Raw genomic sequence first — 22,441 nt, 5'->3', positions numbered from 1 at the left:
CATTCTGCATTTTCTGCACCCTGTTCATGGTGTCCGAATCTCGGTTGGTCTGAGGGAGGCCACCCTTAGCTCTGGTTGCCTAGTTAATGGCCCTACGTGTCATGGGAGTAGTACCTGGATGGAAAGGGGAATGAGCAAATGAGAACTGATCCTTTTTTTTCACACAACATATTGTACCTTAACTTTTCTAAAGCAACAGTAAAAGAGCAACTAGAAATTTAAAACAGAAATAGATCAACAAATCTTCTTCTCTGTGGTAATGCAGTGCCAGTACTCAGGGGGTGATGATATCAAATGAGCAATCTTTTTTCATGAAAAAATTGTGTATCTCATTCCTTAACTTGTGTCTACAATATTTCAGTGGTAGCTTTTCTACGAGGCTGTAATAGGCAGTGCTTTCTTTCTATTAAATAAAACAACAAAAAACAAAAAGCAGCATAAAAACCACAAAAACAATGTTGCTTGCTTTCTTTGCCTTTTCATTTAATGAGGATATTATTTTATCTTAGGAAATGGTGGCAGGATAAGGTTTTGCTTGCAAAATAGCAAGGCAGATGCAGTATTAGAGACAGCCTCAGTACCATTCATTGAATTTATGAAAATGCCTTGTTCCCCGGAGGCTAGCTGAGCAGAAAATGCTGAACAACTAACAGTGAGTTCCCTGTGCAATTGAAAGCAAATAAATAGAACGGCAAAGGAACGGCCCTCCAGCTTGTGAATAAAAGAACAAACAATTCCCTCCTTGGACATGCTTTGCACACTAATAAGGAAGAAGGGCGGGGAAAGGAAGAAAGGATGGAAGAGAGAAAGAAAGAGAAATGGCTGCAGACTGCTGTTTTACCAGGTTACAGAGATGCCACAGGCTTGCAAGTTCAAGTGCATTTTGCTCAGCGCTGACCAAAAGGAAAGTAGCAGAATCTATTTTTCTGTAGATTACTTATTTGTTGAACTCTGTGACAGAGTGACTTGAGGCATTTTCTTCCAAGTATGAGATCAGATGCTTTCTGTCAGTGTAGCACTAGAGGTTGTGGATAGCTCGCTGTTCCTGCTGTCTGTGATACCGCAAAGTAAAAAAGTCAAAGTAAAGATCTTCTCATTTGACATGCAGCATGAATTGTATCACAGCTGACAATACTTGTAAAATATTGGCAGTAGATGGAAGCACACACAGTGCAGTTTATCATTTTGGTACTTTGGTGTAAGGGATAAATCAGCATGCAAACAGATGGGCAGTAATCTTCACTTTTCCACACTTGTACATCTGCCTAGGTGCATGAAAAGCTTCTTGTATTACATGTCAGACCACGTTATGAGACAGCAAAATTCTGCTCTACATCCAGGAGAAAACTGCAGAAGTGAGGCCACAGGTTGCATACGTAAAACAAAGAACATCTTCTGATCTGCACTCATAAACATGTCCAATGTTACGATGTTCTGTACATCAAAATCTTGTTATTGTCTGCTATTAATTTTTATAGCTTACTTTTTTTTTTTTTTTTTTTTTTTTTTAATACAGTGGTGGCCATTCTGATGCCTGATTCCTCGCTTGGCTCATCTGCCCACTTAAAAAAAACAAGTGAGATTACAGTGGGCTGGCCAGTGTTCTTGATTTACAGGTGGTGTATCCTAGGCTTTAAGTGGCTTGGAGCCTTACAATATTAACTTGATACCTGTTAAATAATGGAAAACTCCAAGGGTACTAAGATGGGCTAAGACAATATCAAGCTGAAAGTCCCACAGCTTTGTGCTGAATCTGTGTTAAGTGAGGTGTGTGACTTTGTATCTTTGATACAATGACTTGAATGGATTTTGGAAGTCAGATCAATGCCATTCCAGTCCTGTCCTTAGAAATACGATTTAATTTGCCAACTGCAAGGCTTGTACCTGGCTTGAGGCAATCACAAGCATAAATGCAAGCTGGGGAATGATGGAGTGCAGCTCTTTGGGGAATGACATGAGAGTACTGGAGAAAAAACCTGAATGTGAGTCAACACTGTGTCCATAGCCTGGAAGGCCAATAGGATCATGGGCTGCATCAAGAGCTGTGGCCAGCAGGGTGAGGGAAGTGACTGTCCCCTTCTACTCTGTCCTTGCAAGGCCCTACTTAGAGTACTGCATCCAGATCTGGGGCCCTCAGCACAAGAAAACATGGAGCTGTTGGAGTGGGTCCAGATGAAGCTACAAAGATGATGAGAGAACTCAAGCACCTCTCCTGTGAAGGAAGGCTGAGGGAGCTGGGCTTGTTCAGCTTGCAGAAGAGAAGGCTGCTCTATGGAGACATTCTTTCAGTACTTAAAGGGGATCAGCAGGAAAGGTGGGGAGGGACTTTATATCGGGGGCTGCTGTGGTAGGATAAGGGGTAATGACTCTACTCTAAGAGAGGATAGATTTTGGTTAGATATTAGGAAGAAACTTGTCCCTGTGATGGTAGTGAGACACTGGAACAAGTTGCACAGAAGAGCCATGGATGCTTCGTCCCTGGAGGTCTCAATGCCAGTCTGGATGAGGCTGTGGGCAACCTGCAGCAGTGAGTATCTCTGCCCATTGCAAGGGCTTTGGAGCTACATGATCATTAAGGTAACTTCCAACCTAACATGTCTTATGATTCTATGATTCTGCAATATCAATACAGAATTAAATAGTTGCTTTTATTAAATATAGTTTTGCTATAGTTAGGTGCAAAATTTGGAGAGGAAGAGCCGGCAGCTATTAGATTGGAGCGGTCTTTACCTCCTCACTGCAGTCAAAGCTACAGCACTGTGACTGCAGTGCTCTGTAATTGAGGTGCTGGGAAAGCCTAATGCTCCACTGTGGAAGCAAGTCAGAACAGATGGGCTGAGGTGCTCTGTCTCAGATGCCTCCTGACAGACAATCTCCACTGTGTGGAGAGCCTATGGCCCGTTTTGACCTGTACTCAAGCTCTGTCTTCTTGCAGCTTCCGTTTTGTGCCCACCACACCAATAGAGTCTGTGCATGGATGTTTTTGATCTTAGAGAAATCATAGATTAATTAACTTTAGAAAAGATTTCTAAGATCAGCAAGTCCAAACATCAACCTATCACCACTGTGCCCACTAAAACATGTCACTGAGCAGCATGTCTGTGTATTCCTTGAACATCTCCAGGAATTGTGACCACTTCCCTGAGCAGACTGTTCTACTGCCTCACCGCTCTTCTGAGAAGAGTTTTTTCCTAATATCCACCCTGAACATCTCCTGGCACAACTTACTCAATACCACTATTGCTTGTCCCATTGCAAGTTGTCTGGGAGAAAAGACAGAGCCTAACTAGCTACGATCTCCTTTCAAATGGTTGTAGACAGCAACAGATTCTTCTTCACTTGAGTGCTGCTCCTTGAATGACTTGTTCTCCACAATCTTCACTTGACGCCTCAGCGTCTTGTAGTGAGGAACCTAAAACTGAGCACAGTGCTCGAGGTGCAGCCTTACCAGTGCTGAGTACAGGGCGATGAATGTTTCCCTAGTCCTGCTGGCTACGCTATATCTGATAGCAGCCAGAGTGCCATTGGTCTGTTTGGCCACCTGGGCACACTGCTGTCTTGTTCAGCTGGCTTAAGTGTTAACTAACACTCCCAGATTTTTTTCCTCGCTCTTCTTTCCAGTCACTCCCTAAGCCTGAAGCAATGCTTGGGGTTATTGTGACCAGTGTATAGGACCCAGCCCTTGGATTTGTTGAAACTCCTACACCTGACCTCAATCCATCAATCCAGCCTGTCCAGACCTCTCTGTAGGGCTTTTCTACCCTCAGGCAGATCAATGTTTTCTCCAAACTTGTTTGAAAACTTACTGAGTGTGCACTCAATCCCCTTGTCAGTATTATACATCATATTATACAGTGCTTGCCCAGTGCTGACCCCTTGGAGAACACCCCTAGTGATCTGTCACCAGCTGATTAACTTTCTTCATGCTACTTTCTGGACCAAGTCAGTTTTTTACCCAGTGGAGATCACAGCTGTCGAAACCACGGGCTGCCAACTTCTCCAGGAGAATACTGTGCAAGACAGTGTCAAAGGCTTCCCTATTGTCTAGGTAGAGTACATCTACAGCCTTTCCCTCATCCACTAGGTGGATCACTAGTCATAGGAGATCAGGTTGATCAAGAAGGATATGCCATTCATTAGCTCCAGCAGACTTGGCCTGAGACCCTGGTTGTCCTTCACATGCCTCCTGATTGCACTCAAGATGATCTACTCCATGACTTTCCCCGGTACCGAGGTCAAGCTGACAGGCCTGTAGTTTCCTGGATCATAATCCGGACCCTTCTTGTAGGTCAGACACTGACAAGTCTCTAGTCATCTTGGACCTCTTTCTCTTTCTGCTCCCAAGCAGAAGCGTGGCTGCTCACACACAGCTGTGGACAGAACTGTTTCTCCTTGCAGTCTTTAATCGTTGGCTCCATTTCAGGGTTGCGGTGAGAGCAATAGATAGAGCAACACTGTAAGCCTCGCTTGAGGACTCAGGGCTTTCTCTGGTTGCGTAGTGCTGCAGACACTGCGCAATTACAGGCGGGAAAAAGAACATTCTGGAGCTTGAGGCAATAGCCGATTGCCATTATCCTTGCACCCTTTCCTATGTAGTTCTTTTAACCTACTGCATCGGACAAAGTAGACATTCTGCAGCTGTACTCATCATCCTATTCTGAACAACATCATTTTTGCAATTGTTGTTCAACTCGAAAGATAAGGAGAGCTCCCATTACAGAATGACTGCTGCTGGACCTCTGGCATCGACTCTGTGCCTAAGGAGACTTCCAAAATAAAGGTTTTTAAAAAGGTTTTGATGTTATACTTTGATTGATCCCAGCTGCTTTGCAGGATAAGCGAGGGTATGTAGCTGCCGATGAATTCCCAGCAGCCCGCTTACTCGTTGTATCACCTTTGCAATCTGAGGAGACAGTTGACGGGAGCCCAGATCTTGGAATAGCCTCCTGGAACGCTACTTTAGTCACCTCACGTGCCTTACTAGTCCTACAGGGGAACGCCTCCGACCACCCTGGAGAGGTGTCAGTCAGTACCAACGTACAGCGATACCCCCCTTTTCTTGGGAGTTCCGAGGAAGCAGTTGCCATTGTTGCCCTGGAAGGTTCTCTTTCCCAACAGGCCCACTTGTTCTCTATTCCTGGTACTAGGATCGTACCTGGTTGTGTCTGTTCCCCCAGTATGTTTCGTTGTCCTCCCTCAGAACCTGTTTCCCGAAAATACTAAGGGACATACCAGTGTGTCCACGCACCCATCGGTCAGCTTGCTCCCTTCCCTTCTTAATCATCAACTAGATTCCCATCCTCTCTAGAACATTTTACAGGTTCCGACTCAGGTTCAGACATTTCAAGTTTACCGTCTGGAATTAAAGCCTTCTCCTTAAAAGGCCTGTTCTGCCGCCTGATCCACCGTCTTATTTCCAGTGTCCTGTACAGTCTTACCTTTCTGACATCCCTGCTCCTGCTGGCCACACTATTTCTAATGCAGGCCAGGATGCCGTTGGCCCCCTCGGCCACCTGGGCACAGTGCTGGCTCGTGTTCAGCCGAGCATCAACCAGCACCCTCGGGTCCCTCTCTTCTTCACACTCATCCAGCCACTCATCCCCAAGCCTATAACGCTGCATGGGGTTGTTGTGCCCAAAGTGCAGGACGCGACACTTGGCCTTGTTGAACCTCATCCCGTTCACCTCAGCCCAGCGGTCCAGCCTGTCTAAATCCCTCTGGAGGGCCTCCCTACCCTCCGGCAGATCGACACCACCTCCCAGCTTGGTGTCATCTGCAAACTTACTGAGGGCGCACTCAATCCTTTCATCCAGGTCATCAATAAAGACATTAAACAAGATGGGCCCCAGTACCGACCCCCGGGGGACACCACTTGAAACAGGTCGCCAACTGGACTCCATTCACCACTGCCCACTGGGCACGGCCCTCTAGCTTTCCTGGAAGGCTGTCCTCACTTCCAGTGCCCCTCACCCCTTTTGTGAACAAGGCTGCTTACAGCAGCAGTTTCCGGCCCTGGCGCTCTCTCTCTCCTAGTGTTCTGCAGGGGTTGCTCTCGTGCCAGTGCAGATAAACTCACTTTCCCTTCCACCCTTTTGCCTTTTCAACTGTTCCGCTATTCGTACCCTCAGTTACGCTTCCACCTACACTCAACTATGCTTCCACATACCATTAACCGAGACACTTTCTTATACCGTCCAAACATTTTGTCTCGTTCCTTCCAAAGCCACGCATCATACAGCCGGGGCTCTCTCCCTGCTCTGTGGTGGATGTGTCGACCCAGGGAGTTTTCTCCGAGAATCTGGGTGCATCAAAAGGAGGGCCGTAAGGAGGATCCGGGGAACTATAGGCCCGTTAGCCTGACCTCGCTACCAGGGAAAGTTACGGAGCAAGTCACCTTGGATGAGATTGCACGGCATGTGCGTGGAATCTGTCCACTTCCTAACACAGAGGGCAATTCCACTGATCAAAGACAGACCCCAAGTATAAGCCTGGCTACCGATTTATCAGTCTTGCTTCTCTGTATTGCGAGCCCAAATGCTACCTAACTGGCAAAACCCCAGAGATGTGTTGAAATGAATTTCAGAAGATGCTTTTCTACTTGGAAAGGCAAACCTACTCATAGCTTGGCTTTCCTGAGCGACAAAACCTGTGTTTAGAAAGACGTATTTTTTCTAGAAAGCACGTGAAAATTCAATGTTCTTACATTTTCCAGATCTCAAGAAAGGCGAAAAAGCACGAACATAAGGAAGCAACAATTTTATTAAGATAGAGTAGGTGAAGGGGAGTTGTTGTCCAGTGTGAGAGTCTGCACACGCGTCGTAGCTCTCGGTGGTGGTCTGGTGGTCTTTTTGATGAAGGCTGTTCTCTTCCTCACTGTGTGCTTTTTGACGTGAGTCAGTTGGAGGACAGCTGGCTGGCTTTGGCTGGCTGTCTTATAGGCTACGACTCCTTCCTCCATCTGTTGCCTCCTTGTTAATTTGTGGTTTATTGTCCTAGCCAGCTGTCACACACTGCACTGCACACATAGGGTCGCTAACGACGTTACCTGGAGAAACAGGAGACCCGCTGTCTGCACTAACGGTCCAAGTCTGCAGTAAAGCATCAGTTATTGGCAGCCAAAAGCTGGATTAGCAAGGTCAGATCTGTAGCTGCTGATCCAGCACCCATGAAGGCACATAGCTTTTAACCTCACTTGTTTTCCTTCATTCAGCGGAGGGCCACGAAGATGGTGAAGGGCCTGGAGCATCTCTCCTATGAAGAAAGGCTGAGTGAACTGGGTCTGTTCAGCCTTGAGAAAAGGAGACTGAGAGGGGACCTGATCCAGGTCTATAAGTATCTAAGGTGTGGGGGGCAGAATGGCGAGGCTGGACTCTTTTCAGTGGTGAATGGCGACAGGACAAGGGGAAATGGCCGGAAACTGCAGCACAGGAAGTTCCGCACAAATGTGCGCAAGAACTTCTTTACAGTGAGGTGACGGAGCACTGGCACAGGCTGCCCAGGGTGGTGGTGGAGTCTCCTTCTCTGGAGATGTTCCAGACCTGCCTGGATGCCTACCTGTGCGACCTGCTGTAGGGAACCTGCTTTGGCAGGGGGGTTGGACTCGATGATCCCTGGAGGTCCCTTCCAACCCCTACAATTCTGTGATTCTGTGATTCAAAGTTGTCCAGCGTTGGCGTCTGCTGCCTGGTAGGAGTGCATCTTCCTGTCCGTGTTAGCCTTCATGAGTGCTGCCAGGCGGGAGAATCTCTGTCCAGCAGATGTGCCCTCCTGGCTGTAGAGGTCCTGGAGCAAGGAGAGGCATCTGCTCCGGTGAAGCAGCCAGGCTTGTTTCTTCCTCCTGCCACACAAGAGAAACCGTTGGGCCCAGAGGCATGGCTGTGGAGCACTGAGTCAGACAGGGCAAGGGAAAGCAGAGCGGCGGGGCTAGATGGCTACACTGCTGGAGGAAGGGAGCTGATGCCAGGAGGGCAGCCGGGATGAAGGGGGCAAAGGAAGAAGTGCTGCTGGCACTGCGGCACCACAGGTGCATCCCTCAGCACAAGCTGCTTTTTACCCAAAGGTGTGCATTCTTCTCCCATGCTGCACACAGGGAGGCTGCGCCATTCCTGGCTCTACCATCCTGGCATCAGGCCTGAATGCCTCGGTCCTGCTAAGGCTTGGGAATGGGCAGGCCTGTGTCATGGATCAGGTACAAAACGGCTCTTCCTCTCTGCTGCTTGTCCCTTCTGCTGCTTACCGAGCCTCCTGCGGAAGGAAGGACGCTCTGCCTGTGGCCTGAGAAATCTGCTGCAACCTTTCCCACAGAGACTTGACAAAGGCCCCAGCACGGCTCTGGGGGAAACGCTTTTCCAGCAGGCTTAGCGCCTGCCTGCTCATTTTCCTGGCCAGCTTGACACATCCCATGCTCCTGCAGACCTGCACAGGAAGAGGGAGGCATGCAGATGCAGAGGACTTGCCCAAGTCCTGCCGAGTCTGCAGAAATGGACCAGGGACTGGCTGTGGCAGGAGTATTCCCTGCCAGCAGGGAAAGCATCTGGCTGCATGCCTCTGGACACCCTTCCACTGCCTCTTTACCTCTCCTTTGAGGCTGAAGAAGATGGCCTCCTCAAAGCGGTCTACGGCATTCCTTTTTTTCTCTAGGGAGCTCCTCAGGACCTCCGCTTCATTCAGCTTCATGAAGGCCTTTGAACAAGCAACACAAACAGCAGGTGAGCATTGGCCCCTGGCCAGCCCCATCCTTCCCTGTTGCCTCCTGCAGCATCTGCCTTAGCAGGGCCCGTGTTCCTCCTGGTCATGCCTGCCCTAACACAGTCCTGTGGGCTCAGAGCACGGGCACCGAAGGAGTCAGTCCTCCTCCGTGCTAAGGCAGCTCGTGCTGGCAAGCAGGGTGACTCACCATGGAGCTGTTGGAGACGTGCAGGTAGGCAGCCGCAGACTCCAGCAGGTAGTAGAAGGCCTGGGAAGCATTGCCCATGGCTGTGTAGTGGCGAGCCAGGGGCACAAGCACGGCTTCGGCGATGGCTTCACACTGGCAGCACTGGCCACTGTCCTTGGCCCGCAGCGTTGTGTGCTCGCCTTCTGCCAGAATCCCCTCTGCAGGGAGGGTCCTAGCCCTCCGCAGGTGTTCTCCAGCAACTACCAAGGCCTCCCAGCTGCTCCAGTTGTCCTTCTCAGCAGAGCCCTGGCAGCTCCCCTGCTCCTGGGGGCTGGAGATGCCAAAGCGGTGGAAGGCCACAAAGTCCCCTTCGTGGCACCTCCGGCATTTGTGTGCATGCCTCTCCAGGAAGGCAGCACACTGACAGTGAATGCTGATCTTCTGCCTCGTGGGCCACAGCTTGTAAGTTGCCTCCCACAGCAGAGGGCTGCAAAAGGCCAGGATTTTAGACTTCGGCTGCACGGTCTCCCTGCTCACAGAGGGCCTCTTCATCCCTGCAAGGCAATGAGTCCTGGCCTCAGACAAAGCTGGGGCCAGACCTCCAGGCCGCCCCAGCTGGGGCAAAGGCCACACTTTGCTGCGTGCTGCTGTCTGAGCCCAGCCTATGCTCTGCCTGCAAGCACGGTGGCAGAGGCTCTTCCAGCAGCCACTGAGAATTTCCCTCTGCACCAAGCTAGGTGAGCAGGGCCCTGTGGAGCCACACTGCTCCTGGATCCACGCTGCACCACCGCTTCTTGCCTGCCCAGAGGTGGGCAGCCCCTATGTAGCACCTCACTTGCCTTCTGGCTTCTCGATGTCCAGTTGCTTCAGGATGTTGTCCTCCACCAGCTTGTCCAGCAGTGAATTAATCCCGTGCCTTTTGCTACTGGGAATAATGTGAACCAGCTGCTGGGTGGTAAACACCGGCCCTATGACGGCTGCAAACTTCAGAACCATCTGCTTCTCCAGATTGATCCGATCCAGCTCAGCCAGCGCAATCTCTGCCAAGAAGAAGCAACACGTCTTCGTCTTGCCTGTCCCTGAGCCTGAGGTTGGAGAAGCTGGACGGTTTCTCCAGAGGAAACGGGGAAGGCTTTGGCCTCCTCTCCCCAGGATGGAACCCGCTGGGCAACCAGAGCCCAGGATCAGTATCTTCAAGATGGCTCTGCTCCTCTCACACTCACAGGCCACAGGAGCCAGGGAAAGCAGAGACACTCAGACAAATGTTCCCGACCAACGATGGGGAAGGCACAGCCAGCAGGTACGTGTGTCCCACTGTGCGACCTACTAGATCTGCACTGGGTTCGTGCCCAGCAGTGCACACAGAGAGCACAGAACATTCTCACCAGCCCACAGCTGGACTCGGAGTTCCCCCACCCATGGTGTGCAGCGCACAGTCGGCTCCGAGCTGGTCTACTGCCCACAGAGGAAAACCACAGCCCGCAAAAGCGCAGGACTCTTCCTGCTTGGGCTGGAGTCACCTTCCTGGCAGAGCCCCGAGGCTGAGAGAGCAGCTCTGCAGCGCACAGGTGCCCAGCCTCTCTTATCTGCACCCCAGGAAAGGAAGCTGGGGCACAGCCACAAACCGCTCAGCTCCTCACCTTTCAAGGCCACCGGCAGCATGGGGTTCTCCAGGCTCACGTCTGGTCTGATGGTACAGATCCTTTCGCTGTCATTCCTGGTACCCGAGCTCGAGGCAGCGGTGACAGCAGGTGACGCCTTGGCTGCAGAAGATGGGAAGAACAGGGGGAGCATGAGTAAGATCCGACAAGTCGTACCTGTTCATAGTCAGGCACACTGCCTGGCGTGCACTGAGCAGGGCCGGCAAACAGGGCAAGCCGGTCGATTCCCAATGCAAGCTTTCATTTGCATTGCCCGCCCAGCTCTCTTCTGTCTTCACACCAGCTTCAGAGCAAACGCCGTTCAGTCAAAAGTTCTGGGCTCCTCAGATGGAGAATGAACGTTGCACGACAGAATGTGGTGGTGATGCTGCCTTTCAACAGCACTACCTCCAGAGCCAGGGAAGTTGCCACTGATGCTCCAGAAGGCAAAGCCCGCGCAGGCTGCCCCTAAGCAATGATGCTCTGCTTGGCATTGCTCTTGCAGTGGCATTCCCACCGTGCTCTTCAGTTCCCAAGGCCCTTGTGAGGACTTGAGGTTTTGGAGCAGCTTCCCGCTCCCCCAGGTGGGCTTTGCTCTCACAGGAGCTGAGCTGGTGTTTTGCCAAGGGAGCAGCAAGGTGCGCAGCAGCCCACACCTCTGCCGTGGCAAGTTCTGCCCTGCTGCAGGGTCAGCCTCCGCCCAGAGTCACTGGGGAGACACAGGGCACGGCTGTGTGGGAGAGGATGCGCCACAGCGAACGGCTGATCGGCAACAAGGGTGCTTACCAATCAGGCTCTGCCAGTCGTCCTGTCCTTCGTCCGGCCTCCCAGTGTGCAACAAGAGCATGTTGTTGCATCGCAGGTAGCGCAGCAGTTCCTCACAGTAATATGGGATGCCAGCGCTTCTCTGGATCAGGAACCTGGGCAGGAGCACAACCCACAGCAAGGAAGTAAGGTGCAGCACAGTTCGGATGGGCGGTGAGTCGTTCAGACCTCGCAGGCTGACCAGCCTCTTCAACATGGCTAAACCTGGCTTCTGGAAGGGGCTTGGGTGTCTGGGGCCCCCCCCACTACAGCATTCCGGGGAATCCATCAGGAAAGGCTGATGGACAATGCCCAAAGCACAGAACGGAAAGCCACGGCAACAGCAAAGGGCTGACACCATCCAGACTCTGCTGCCTCGTGGCAGTTGCCCATTCTTAGCCCCCACCTGCTACGGCCAGGCTTGAGGAGAGACCCATACCCATCAACCCCCTTTTGGCAGGGCGCTTCCCAGCCGTGGTCAGCGTAAGTGCAACCCCTCCAGAAGAGCTCCCCAGGCTTGGGCTTACCTTGCTAGCTCCCTGGGGATGCTGCTCACTCCAAGGTCCTGGCAGGCTTTCTGCACTACAGCTGAAGCTTTCAGCCCTTCCAGACGAACACAAGTGATCGTCTCAGATGTCTTGCAGTCTGCGGCAGCTTTGAGAATGCTCTCTGTTCTGTCATGGCCCGGAACTAAGCTCATGACCATAAAGACCGTGACACTTTGAAGCAGGGGCCACATGATAGACCAGGACCTAGTGTCGAGGAAGTGGGCGTTGTCGATGAAAAATATGCCGTATTTCCCCCCAAGCACCTGAAAAAAAGGTGGTTCTGAGTGGAATCTGGTGGATTCTTGAGTGTCTTCCAGGGACGACACACAACCTTTCTCGCTCTCGAGACAAGGGGATATTAAGAAGTCTCTCCCCAGCCACCTCCTTCTCCAGGAGTTTACCAACTTTGTTTCTGCGAGACCGCAGAGTCTCCTCTAACATCAGTTGCCCGGCAGAAGGAGAGAACTTGGGCAAAGTTCCTGGAGGGCCATGACCCAGGTGCATCGTCCTGCCGCCCTCTCTGGCAGCTCCAGCGCAGAGCTGGCACAGTTGTTTGCCTGCTGTGAGGCAGAAGGGAGGAGACGTGCTCACCTTCTGTAGCACTTGTGTACAAGTCAGGTGGAACACGCTGGCCCGTTCAGCGGAACACATCTCGGAGACCTCGTCCGTGATGGGAAACTGTCCAGGAAAGACAGAGAAGAACATTGCTGCAGATCTGGGCACACCTATCTCCCAGAGCAAGACTGCAGAGCAAAATGCCTCTGCTTTTTCATGTGGCCAGCACCAGCCCCTTTTCAGTGCCTTTTCCAGGGTGCTGAACAAGACACGGGGCACGTGCACAGCACGGGAGCACCCCATGCACAGGGGCACAGGAATCAGACAGGTGGGGTACGGCCTTCACAAGTCCCAGCCCTGAGCTGAGCCACTCCCAGCGGAGCATCCGAGCAAGACAGCCTCTCACTCTCACCTCAACTGAGAAAACATCGTTTAGCAGGCAATAGCTGCTCTCTTCCACTGTGTCTTGGAGCAGGGTCTGCAGAGTGCGCTGCCTGTCACTGGAGGTTTCATCACCCTGGAGACCCAGCGCCCTGGCCACCAGTAGACGGATGGCAGAGAACGGCTGCTTCGTGTTGTCCTCTGTCAATTCCATAGTGTTGACCCTGCGGTGCAAGAGCGGAAGGCACTGAGATCCAGAATTGCCTCCTGGTAGCTCAAGCCTGCCCAGACAGCAGTGCTCGATGGGTGAGGCGCCTGGTTCTTTCCGCAGAGGAAAGCAGGACTCTTCGGCCACCCATCTCCAAGTGCTTCCTGGAGAGGACCAAGCTTTCCACTTATAGGATGAGAAAGAGTCCTGAGGGGCGGCTGCAGGCCGATCACTGGGGGGGTGACCACGGCCTCTAGGTCAGCCCGGGTCACACTACGCGCGCCCTGCAGCGGCCCTCATTGGGCTAAGAAGGAGGCCTCAGCAGGTGGCAGGTCTGCGCCTGCCGCCCAGCCCGCAGCAAGGCTTTTCTGCCCCAGTGCTCCTTCTGGAAAACAGGCAGAGGGCAAGCAGTGCTTCTGAGACGGGCCACCTTGCTTGCCCTCAGCTCCAGAGCTGGAGCTCTTCCCGTCCCTTTGTGCTTGGCCCAGGGACAAAGGAGAAAAGCAGTGGCTCACAAAGCCAGCTGGAACTCTCCGAGAAGGCGGGTGCTGCTCGGGAGGGTCTGCAGTAGGCTTTTTTAGGAGGCTGCAGCGCAAGGGCTGGGTACAGTGGCACCCGGACGGACTGCAGTGTTTCATAAACAGCAGGGACAGGCAGGGGAGGGGTGCCAAAGTGACAGCTCCAAAGTGCTTACTTGTACTTAGTAGCCCGGTCTAAAACGGCCAGCTCGGCAAGTAAGTGGCTCTTTCCAGAGCCTGGAATGCCCACAAATGCCAGGATCTGTGCTTCTTCCAAAAGCTCATAGGCCTCCAAGCAGCAATCAAAGGTTTCGATCTCCGCCTCGCGACCTGTGCAGATCCACAAGAAAATGAGCTGCTGCAGCATGCCGAAAAGCGGGGAGCCCCTCCAGTTCTCTCCCCTGTCCCGCAGCAGAGAGGGAGGGAGCGAGCAAGCGGCTGCATGGGGCTCAGCTGCATGCCAGGGCAGCACACAGCACAGCCCCTGGCACTGGGCAAAGGGAAGCAATTGGGCTTCAGATGAGTTCTCCACCTACCCAGCAAGGGACCGTAGTGCGACCTCTCCCTGGCAAGGCCCATGTCATTTTGGCTAGAAGGGGGAGAAAAAAAAGTCACTTAGTTGGCCAGAAGCTATTGCACCCAGAGCCTGCTGTGGAGGGCTGGGAGACGCCTCTCTCGAGCAGCATGTTACCCAGAGCCCATTCCCCTGGCCAAAGCTCAAGGTGGCACACTAGGACAGCTTCAAGCATAAAGAAGTCCAGCAGCCACGGCAGGACAGCTGAAACTAACAAAAGTCCCTTGCTGGATGCAACAACCAAAAAAATCCAAGAGGAGGAAAGAAGCCAGGCTGCACTGCTGGCTAGCTTGACTGCTCTGCCAGCCTGGACAAGCAAAACAGGCCTCTTGGAAACAAGGACCTGTGTCTCTCTCAGTGGCTTGGGATGCCCAAGCTGCTGGCACCTTTGCCTCCAGTCTTGCAGGGGTTTCCAAGAGACGGTAGCATTCACGTTCAGAAGGCCTTCCAACAAGGAGGTCAAAGACAGGAAGGAGGAAGACAGGAGGAGGCAGAGCATGTCAGCAGCCCATCTTTCCCCAGTGGAATACGACTGACCCACAGCTTCCTGCTGGGAAGCAGCTGGGGAAAAAAACCCACCCCATGCAGCAGAATGACCTGCTGGCTTAGTCATACACATGGTGGAAAAAAGCACAGCACAGCAAGCTCAGAGGAAAGCTGCTCTGACAAAGCCCACAAGGCTAGCCTGTGTCTCCAAAGCCAGGCCAGTCTTCCCCAACCCAGTGCTATCGCTTGCACTCTCTTAGCAGCAAGAGGCGCAAGGGCAGAGAGGCAGAAAGCAGACCCACACCAGGGCTTCCGATCTTCTCAGCCACGGGCAAGGGAGGTCTGTGGGAGACCAGCCTGGTCTCACTGCAGAACTCCTCTCTGCCAGCCAAGGCTGTACCCTTGAGGCCCCTCTCCCCTCACTTGCACAGCTCAGAGAACACTTACTGCTCGGTGATCCCCATGTATTGGTAGGTGGTGACGGGATTGGTAACACCTTTCATGTCTCTCTGTGGCAACTCTTTGAAGCAGTAGCTGGGCAGGCGAGAGGCCGCGTGGGTCTCTGCATCACAGGACACCATCCCTGGGTAGGCCATCAACATGCGGGCGGCCAAATTCACCTTAAAGCCAAGGGCTGCCACACAGAAAGAGCATACGTCAGCGCAGTTGGGAAACCTTCAAGGCCAAGGGCAACCTCCCCTCCCGGGCGCCGGACTACCCAAATGCAGGGCAAGTGGACCCAAAGGGAACCACATGTCTCTGAGCCCATCCTCCCGCCCCAAGGCCCCAGCGGGCTGCACCGTGTCCTTGCCTCAGCCCATCTGCCTTGTCCAGTCTGACGGGCTGAAGCAGACCCATGCCAGCCTCACATTCCTAAGACAAAGGAGCCCTACCTGTGTGTTCACACCTCTCGGGATGGCCAGTGAGGCCGCAGAACGCCGTCCCGCTGCTGACCCCGACAGAAACTTGCCTGGCACACAGAGAGAGTAACGTGCATTCAGCAGCAGCCCTGCTGCCGTCCTGCTCGCCCTATTCCATCCCTTCCCACCTCTCCCCTCCTCGGCACTGGGACCACAAACGCACCACATGGGTCTTGGGGACGAGGAGAGCTTGCGGAGCAACTCGCCCCGGCGGCAGGGGACGTAGGTAGGGCACACGCGAGACCACTGGGCCCTTTCCCAAGGCCTGATGGCTGCAACCTGTGCCAGGCCACAGGCTCTTCTCCTTAGTGGGAAGGCTAGCAGGTACGGCCTGCACACTACCTACAATGGCAGTGACTGGAGGTCGAGGGACCGGGCCCAGGCCTTGTTCCTGGCCCCATTGCCCAGAGGAGCCTGCCTCTGGCACTGAGGAGCTGTGTGCCCTGGTGAGGGCTCGCTCCGGCACGGTGACTGGCAGGCAGCACCTGGGGGGACTGTGCCTGGCTGCCGTGGGCTAACCTGCCACCTCTGAGACGCTGCCTCCTTCCCACCAGGGGCGAAGCAGGACGAGCCAGGGGGGCCCGTCTCTTGCTCATCAGTCCCCTCCTGCCATCCCAGGCAGCACACACACCCCGTCCCATGCACTCACTGGAGTTTTCTCAGCCCCGTGGAGGCCTTGCGGAAGATCTGCATAGCACATTCCAAGGTGTGGGTGCTCTCACAGGCCAATTTTTCTCCAGGAAATCCAAACACGCAGAGAAAGGTGCAGCCCTGCAAAGAAGAGGTGCAGTGCGTCTTGTTTTACAATAGCGATGGCCAGCAGCTGATGCATTCTGCCAGAGGCATCGGGGAGACCAGCGGAGCTTCAGGTCAACCCACAGCCACAGATGCCAGCAGCACGGCAGAGCTGCTTCCCATTCCCGTGCTGCCAAACAGACAGAGGCATCCTGGGGACAGGATGGCTATCATGCACTCACTTTGTCAAACAGAAGAGTTTTGTTGATTTCACCCTTGTGAGGGCTGATGATTTCTGAAATCATACTGCTGCTATCACTGAGGCTGCTGCTGAGCTCCGCTACGCTGATCGTGTGAGGAAACTGCAAACGGACGAAGACGGCGGTGACCGGCCGTAGCTCAGAGCACAGCTCCAGTGGCACGTCCTGACGAAGCTGCAAGAGACGAGCACATCAGCTTTGCCAGCCTGCTCTCCTGGGGGCTTCTCTGGGCCCAGAGCAGGCACCAGGGGACAGCGGGCGTGCTGGCAACACCAGGTGCTACTGGAGGATGGGGAAGTCTTCCCAGGTACTGAGTCCTGGCACCAAGCTGCTCTGGCAACGCTGTCCTGTGACACGTGCAGGCACGAGGGGAGACTCTTTGCCATCCTCTAGGCACCTGAGCGGGATCTTGTCCCTCCCCCAGGCCTGTGCAACCTCCAAAACTACAGCCATGCAGAAGACAGGGAAGTCTGCCTCCCACCATCCGTGTCTCTCAGAGGAGCAGCACAAAGGGACAGCTTCCGGGCACGTCTGGCCCCAGCGACCCTGGCATCTCTTTTCCTCGGGCTCTCGGCTCAGACTGCACTTCCCTCTGGCTGCCCGTTTTCCCGAGGGCTCCACGCCGTCTCCTGCCCTCCCTACACGCAGCCGCCAGCAGTAGTGGCCATACCTTGTGGAGAACTGCTGTCGATATGTGCTTCTCCAGCCTCGCTGCCACTTCAGGATCACCAGAGCTCCTAAGAACCGGCCTTTGGAGGGCTAAGGAAAGGAAACACAGGCCGTCACTGGCAGGGCAGGACTACAGGGGCTTGGGAAGCTGGACACAGCAAGGGAAAGATTCTTCTGTGCTTGCTCCTGTTCCCGACTGAAGCAGGCAGGACCCAGCTTTCCAGCCAGTCTCAGGACAAGGAACTCACCCGTCCCTTCCAAATGCCAATCCCCTCTGTACATGTTCAGCTGGCCTACAGCATCTTGGTATTCTTGGTGAGCTAAGTGCATCATTCTCACAACCTGAAGACACACAGGAGGAAAGGAATGCCACTGCCCTCCCCAGAAGCCCCAGGGCACACGGCCTGCCCCTCCACTCTCACTTCGCAGACAAGGGCAAGCCCACCTCCCTGGACTTTCAGCTGTGGCGCAAGGGAAGCAGCCTTGGCTCTCTGCCTAAGCTTATGGTTAGGGCTGTGGCCACATTCAGCCTCTCAGCCGCTCCCCGCCCAGGTGCAGGTCTTCCAAAGGGCTCGAGGCCACACCATTCACCCACCTTCACGGCACTTCTGCCAGCAATAGATTCGGCCTTGATTCGTTGCTGCCCACACAGCTCCCAGCAGGTCTGTGACATCATGATTTCATAGTCAGCCGAAAGGCTTTGGGCCTCGATAACTTCGTCCAGGGCCTGGCTGCAGATGAAGAAGTACTGATGATCCCCACCTCTGACGGATATGAAGGAGAGCATCCCGGCCGAGATCCCTGGGGAGAGAAAGACCAGCAGTGTTAACACAGGGAGCCTTTGGAACTCGGTAGCCCCCAGCTCCGCACAGAAGCTCAGCTGACGCCCAACCTGGAGACAGGCACCAGGGAGGGGAAGGGCCTTGGGCATCCTTTTCGGGGCCGTACCCACACAGCTCCCAGAAACAGGCGTCTACAAAGGGGCAAACAAAGCCAACACTGACAGTGCGTTGGCACTGCCGGGCGGCCTACAGCACAAGCCAAGCAGAGCAGCAGCTTTGAGCAGCGTCTGCTCTGTTTACGTGAAGGCGGGTTGCAAGTGTCTGCCTAGCAAGACAAGAGCCTTCCGGAGAGTGAGGGGAAGAGAAAGGAAGAAAAGCAAACAGGGAGACCCAGAAAGAGGAGGACAGAAGAGGTCCTGTGGATGTCTCAAGTCAAGTCCCTGCCCACAGTCTGCTGCCCAGGCATGCTGTCTGTGGTACGAGGAGAGCCTGCAAAAGCCCGGCTCAAAGCCATTAGGCAAAGCGGCTCCCCTTTGCTGGCCATGAAAAGCAGCAGCCCTTGCCTGTTCAGCTCCTGGAACTTGAGGAAGCGTCCCACAGGTGACACATCCCTTATCCAAAGGGCAAGCGGGACAAAAGGGCCCGTCTGGGGACCGGGTCTGGGATCTACGTCCCAGTGTGGTCAGAAGTTGGGGCCCCCAGGGACAGCGCAAGCTGTGCTCTGGTACCCTCACTGGGAGCAAGGGGCCTGTGCTACAGCTGACATGAGGCAGGCAGGGAAGGAGCCCTTGCCTCCCCTGCCCTCACTACCTCCTGCTCGCCCCCTGCAAAGGCTGGCAGGGGAGGCTATCCATCGGCTCTAGAGAATACCGGGGCTGAGCCATCCATACCTATCTTCAGGTGGAGCTTGAGACCCATGTGCGTGTCATGGGTGCCGTACTTCTTCTGGATATTCCAGGAGCACTGCAGCGCCACGTTGATGGCCATAGGCATCTGAGGCGGTGCTGCTCTCCAAAGCACCAGCACAGCATCCCCTGCGGAAAGGGAAGGGAAGGTGAAGGCTCTCCCAGGGGCTGACTCTCCCCGGCTTGCACCCAGCCGCAGGGACAGCAGCAAGCAGCTGGCCGGCGTGCCGAGGAAGATGGGACTGTGGGAGGCCATCATCCTGAAGGACCTCCGGGCAGCCTGGCCTCAGGGGCCCCTCCCATCTGCCGGGCCAGCCACAGCGACCACCAGGGCAGCAGAGCAAGAGGGTGGGTGGTGGGGGGCGGCAGTGAGGCTGACACCTCCCACCGCCAGTGCCCCTCGGCACTCAAAGACAGGGCTCCCTCCCCCCCACCGCTTCTCCCACGCCTCAGCGCTCCTGGAGAAGCCCTGCTCAGAGCTGGAGACAAAGCAGCTCCCCTTTGCTCTCCGCAAAAAGCAGGGTGGAATCCAGGAGGCTCCCACGGAAGACGCTGCGCATCAGCAGAGCGCTGACACTGCCTCCTCCCACGGACACACCTGCAAACTTCAGGATGTCTCCTCCAAAAGCCAGCACCACTGCAGACAAAGAGAAGGAAAAGCAGAGTTACGGGGATGCCTTCTTCCAGGAGCCACGGGAAGAGCCACTGTGCCCGGAGAGGACCACCGTGGCGGTGCATGGCTCCAGAAAGCCCTGCTCCCAGGGCCGCTGCGGCCACAGCCCTGGAAGCTGCACAGCCAGCAGGGAGGCAGCGCCTCGAGATACGGTGCGCAGCATGGTGAGAGCAGGAGGGCACCTGTGGAGAGAGTCTGCGCACCGCTCCACTCAAGCAGAGCCACCCAGAGCCTCTTGCCCAGGGCCACATCCCCAGGCCTTGTGAGGACCTCTGGGTGGGCAGATCGGCCGGCCTTCCTGGGCAACCTGTGCCGCAGCTCAGTCAGCCTCGCCGCAGAGGCCTTCCTGCCCAGCAGAGCCTCCCGCCTTTCAGTTTGTGCCCACCACCTCTTGTCCTGGTGCCAAGCCACATCAAAGACAGCGTGGCTCCGGCTCCTCGCCCCTTCAGGGAGGCAGGGGCGGGCGGCCCAGCACAGCTCTCTCCACAGTGAGCCAGCCTCGGGGCTCGATGCCCGACAGCCCAGCAGCACGGCTCTTACCCTCCAGAATGTCCCCCATGTAGGCGTTGAGGACATGCGCCAGCTCCTCAGCTCCTCTCTCTGGTCCATTCTGCTGGACACACTTCTCTGCCAAGGCAGTGAAACCTGCCGGAAGGACACTCACAGATCAGGAGACGTCCGCGTTGCACCTGTCGCTCACCCCTTCCCCAGCCCCGGCTGAGCGCTCGTCACAACCATGGCTGACGGCGCAGGAGAGAAGCCGCCCGCTCTTTGGGCAGCACGGCAGCAGGCCTGCGCAGTGGCAAGATGGCCACCCTGCCTTGGGGCAGGCCTCGCGAAGGCCTGGAGTGTCCCCAGGGCTCGTGTCTGTGGGTGCTCCGCCACGCCCAGCCCACCTGAGACATCCGCCAGCAGCAGCACTCCCTCAAGAGATTGCGGGTAACCAGTGTCCTTCGTGAACTCCTCACAGAGAAGGAGGTTGGGAAGGAACACCACTTTCTTCCCCAGATCTGAATAGTAGCACTTCCTCTCCCATGCAGAAGCCATTGTCAGCGCCCTGTGGTACCTGGGGTACCTCAGAACAAGTCGACCCTGCCCCGCTGCAAAGGAGGAGGACGCGACGCTCACCGCTCAGGCGGCAAAGTGAGCCCAGGGCCGCTGGCCCTCTGCTGCAGTGTGACACCACAGTCACCGGGCAGCGATGTCATCGCCGACCTCACAATAGCTGCCCTCTGGCAGCACGGTGGGCTGCCAGTGCTGCGCTCCGTAGCCCACGGAGCAGCTGCCGCCGTGACACAGGCTTCCCCCTTGACGCCGAGCCACGGCCTCCCAGGCCTCCCTTACTCAACGACAGCGCCCAAGGCAGGCCGGGCCTGCTGCCGAAAGAGCAGCCGCTTCTCCCAGCAGGAGCCGGAGCCCGGTTCCCAACGGCAGCTGGCTGAGCAATGGAAGGGCAGGCAGGGCACGCGCGCAGGCTGCCTGTGCTGGTTGTGGCTGGGTGGATTCCTTCTCTTTGCAGTGGCTCTTACAGTGCTGTGTTTTGTGGTTCTGAAGGACCATCACCCCGACTGGGGGCTGGGCTCGTGCCCCGTGCGCGCAGCCGCTAAGCGCGCAGTCGGAGCCCACGCTGAGGCCTGTCTGAATTCTGCACAGAATCAGGTGCTTGGCAATCTTCTGCAAAGCCAGCATGCTCCCAAGCAGAAGCGTGGCTGCTCACACACAGCTGTGGACAGAACTGTTTCCCCTTGCAGTCTTTAATCGTTGGCTCCATTTCAGGGTTGCGGTGAGAGCAATAGATAGAGCAACACTGTAAGCCTCGCTTGAGGACTCAGGGCTTTCTCTGGTTGCGTAGTGCTGCAGACACTGCGCAATTACAGGCGGGAAAAAGAACATTCTGGAGCTTGAGGCAATAGCCGATTGCCATTATCCTTGCACCCTTTCCTACGTAGTTCTTTTAACCTACTGCATCGGACAAAGTAGACATTCTGCAGCTGTACTCATCATCCTATTCTGAACAACATCATTTTTGCAATCGTTGTTCAACTCGAAAGATAAGGAGAGCTCCCATTACAGAATGACTGCTGCTGGACCTCTGGCATCGACTCTGTGCCTAAGGAGACTTCCAAAATAAAGGTTTTTAAAAAGGTTTTGATGTTATACTTTGATTGATCCCAGCTGCTTTGCAGGATAAGCGAGGGTATGTAGCTGCCGATGAATTCCCAGCAGCCCGCTTACTCGTTGTATCACCTTTGCAATCTGAGGAGACAGTTGACGGGAGCCCAGATCTTGGAATAGCCTCCTGGAACGCTACTTTAGTCACCTCACGTGCCTTACTAGTCCTACAGGGGAACGCCTCCGACCACCCTGGAGAGGTGTCAGTCAGTACCAACGTACAGCGATACCCCCCTTTTCTTGGGAGTTCCGAGGAAGCAGTTGCCATTGTTGCCCTGGAAGGTTCTCTTTCCCAACAGGCCCACTTGTTCTCTATTCCTGGTACTAGGATCGTACCTGGTTGTGTCTGTTCCCCCAGTATGTTTCGTTGTCCTCCCTCAGAACCTGTTTCCCGAAAATACTAAGGGACATACCAGTGTGTCCACGCACCCATCGGTCAGCTTGCTCCCTTCCCTTCTTAATCATCAACTGGATTCCCATCCTCTCTAGAACATTTTACAGGTTCCGACTCAGGTTCAGACATTTCAAGTTTACCGTCTGGAATTAAAGCCTTCTCCTTAAAAGGCCTGTTCTGCCGCCTGATCCACCGTCTTATTTCCAGTGTCCTGTACAGTCTTACCTTTCTGACATCCCTGCTCCTGCTGGCCACACTATTTCTAATGCAGGCCAGGATGCCGTTGGCCCCCTCGGCCACCTGGGCACAGTGCTGGCTCGTGTTCAGCCGAGCATCAACCAG

General features: G+C 54.7%; 1 protein-coding gene across 1 annotated transcript; it reads right to left on the bottom strand.

Annotated features, from left to right (window-relative positions):
• Positions 1 to 8,847: 8,847 nt before the first annotated feature.
• Positions 8,848 to 20,741, bottom strand: LOC128089685 (adenylate cyclase type 10-like). The gene is given in 21 exon segments (XM_052701341.1): positions 8,848 to 9,429; positions 9,664 to 9,915; positions 10,516 to 10,638; positions 11,302 to 11,435; positions 11,847 to 12,130; positions 12,459 to 12,545; positions 12,835 to 13,027; positions 13,706 to 13,859; positions 14,066 to 14,118; positions 15,037 to 15,223; positions 15,483 to 15,559; positions 16,159 to 16,280; positions 16,487 to 16,678; positions 17,175 to 17,263; positions 17,422 to 17,515; positions 17,769 to 17,974; positions 18,846 to 18,989; positions 19,459 to 19,497; positions 20,074 to 20,178; positions 20,430 to 20,599; positions 20,662 to 20,741. Coding segments are annotated over 21 exon segments (3,354 nt in total). The 3' UTR covers positions 8,848 to 8,860.
• Positions 20,742 to 22,441: the final 1,700 nt, after the last annotated feature.

The sequence above is a fragment of the Tympanuchus pallidicinctus genome, unplaced genomic scaffold, assembly GCF_026119805.1.
Source record: "Tympanuchus pallidicinctus isolate F22 unplaced genomic scaffold, pur_lepc_1.0 scaffold4, whole genome shotgun sequence".
NCBI classification, from domain to species: Eukaryota; Metazoa; Chordata; class Aves; order Galliformes; family Phasianidae; genus Tympanuchus; species Tympanuchus pallidicinctus.
This window is presented reverse-complemented; position numbering and strand designations above follow the sequence as displayed.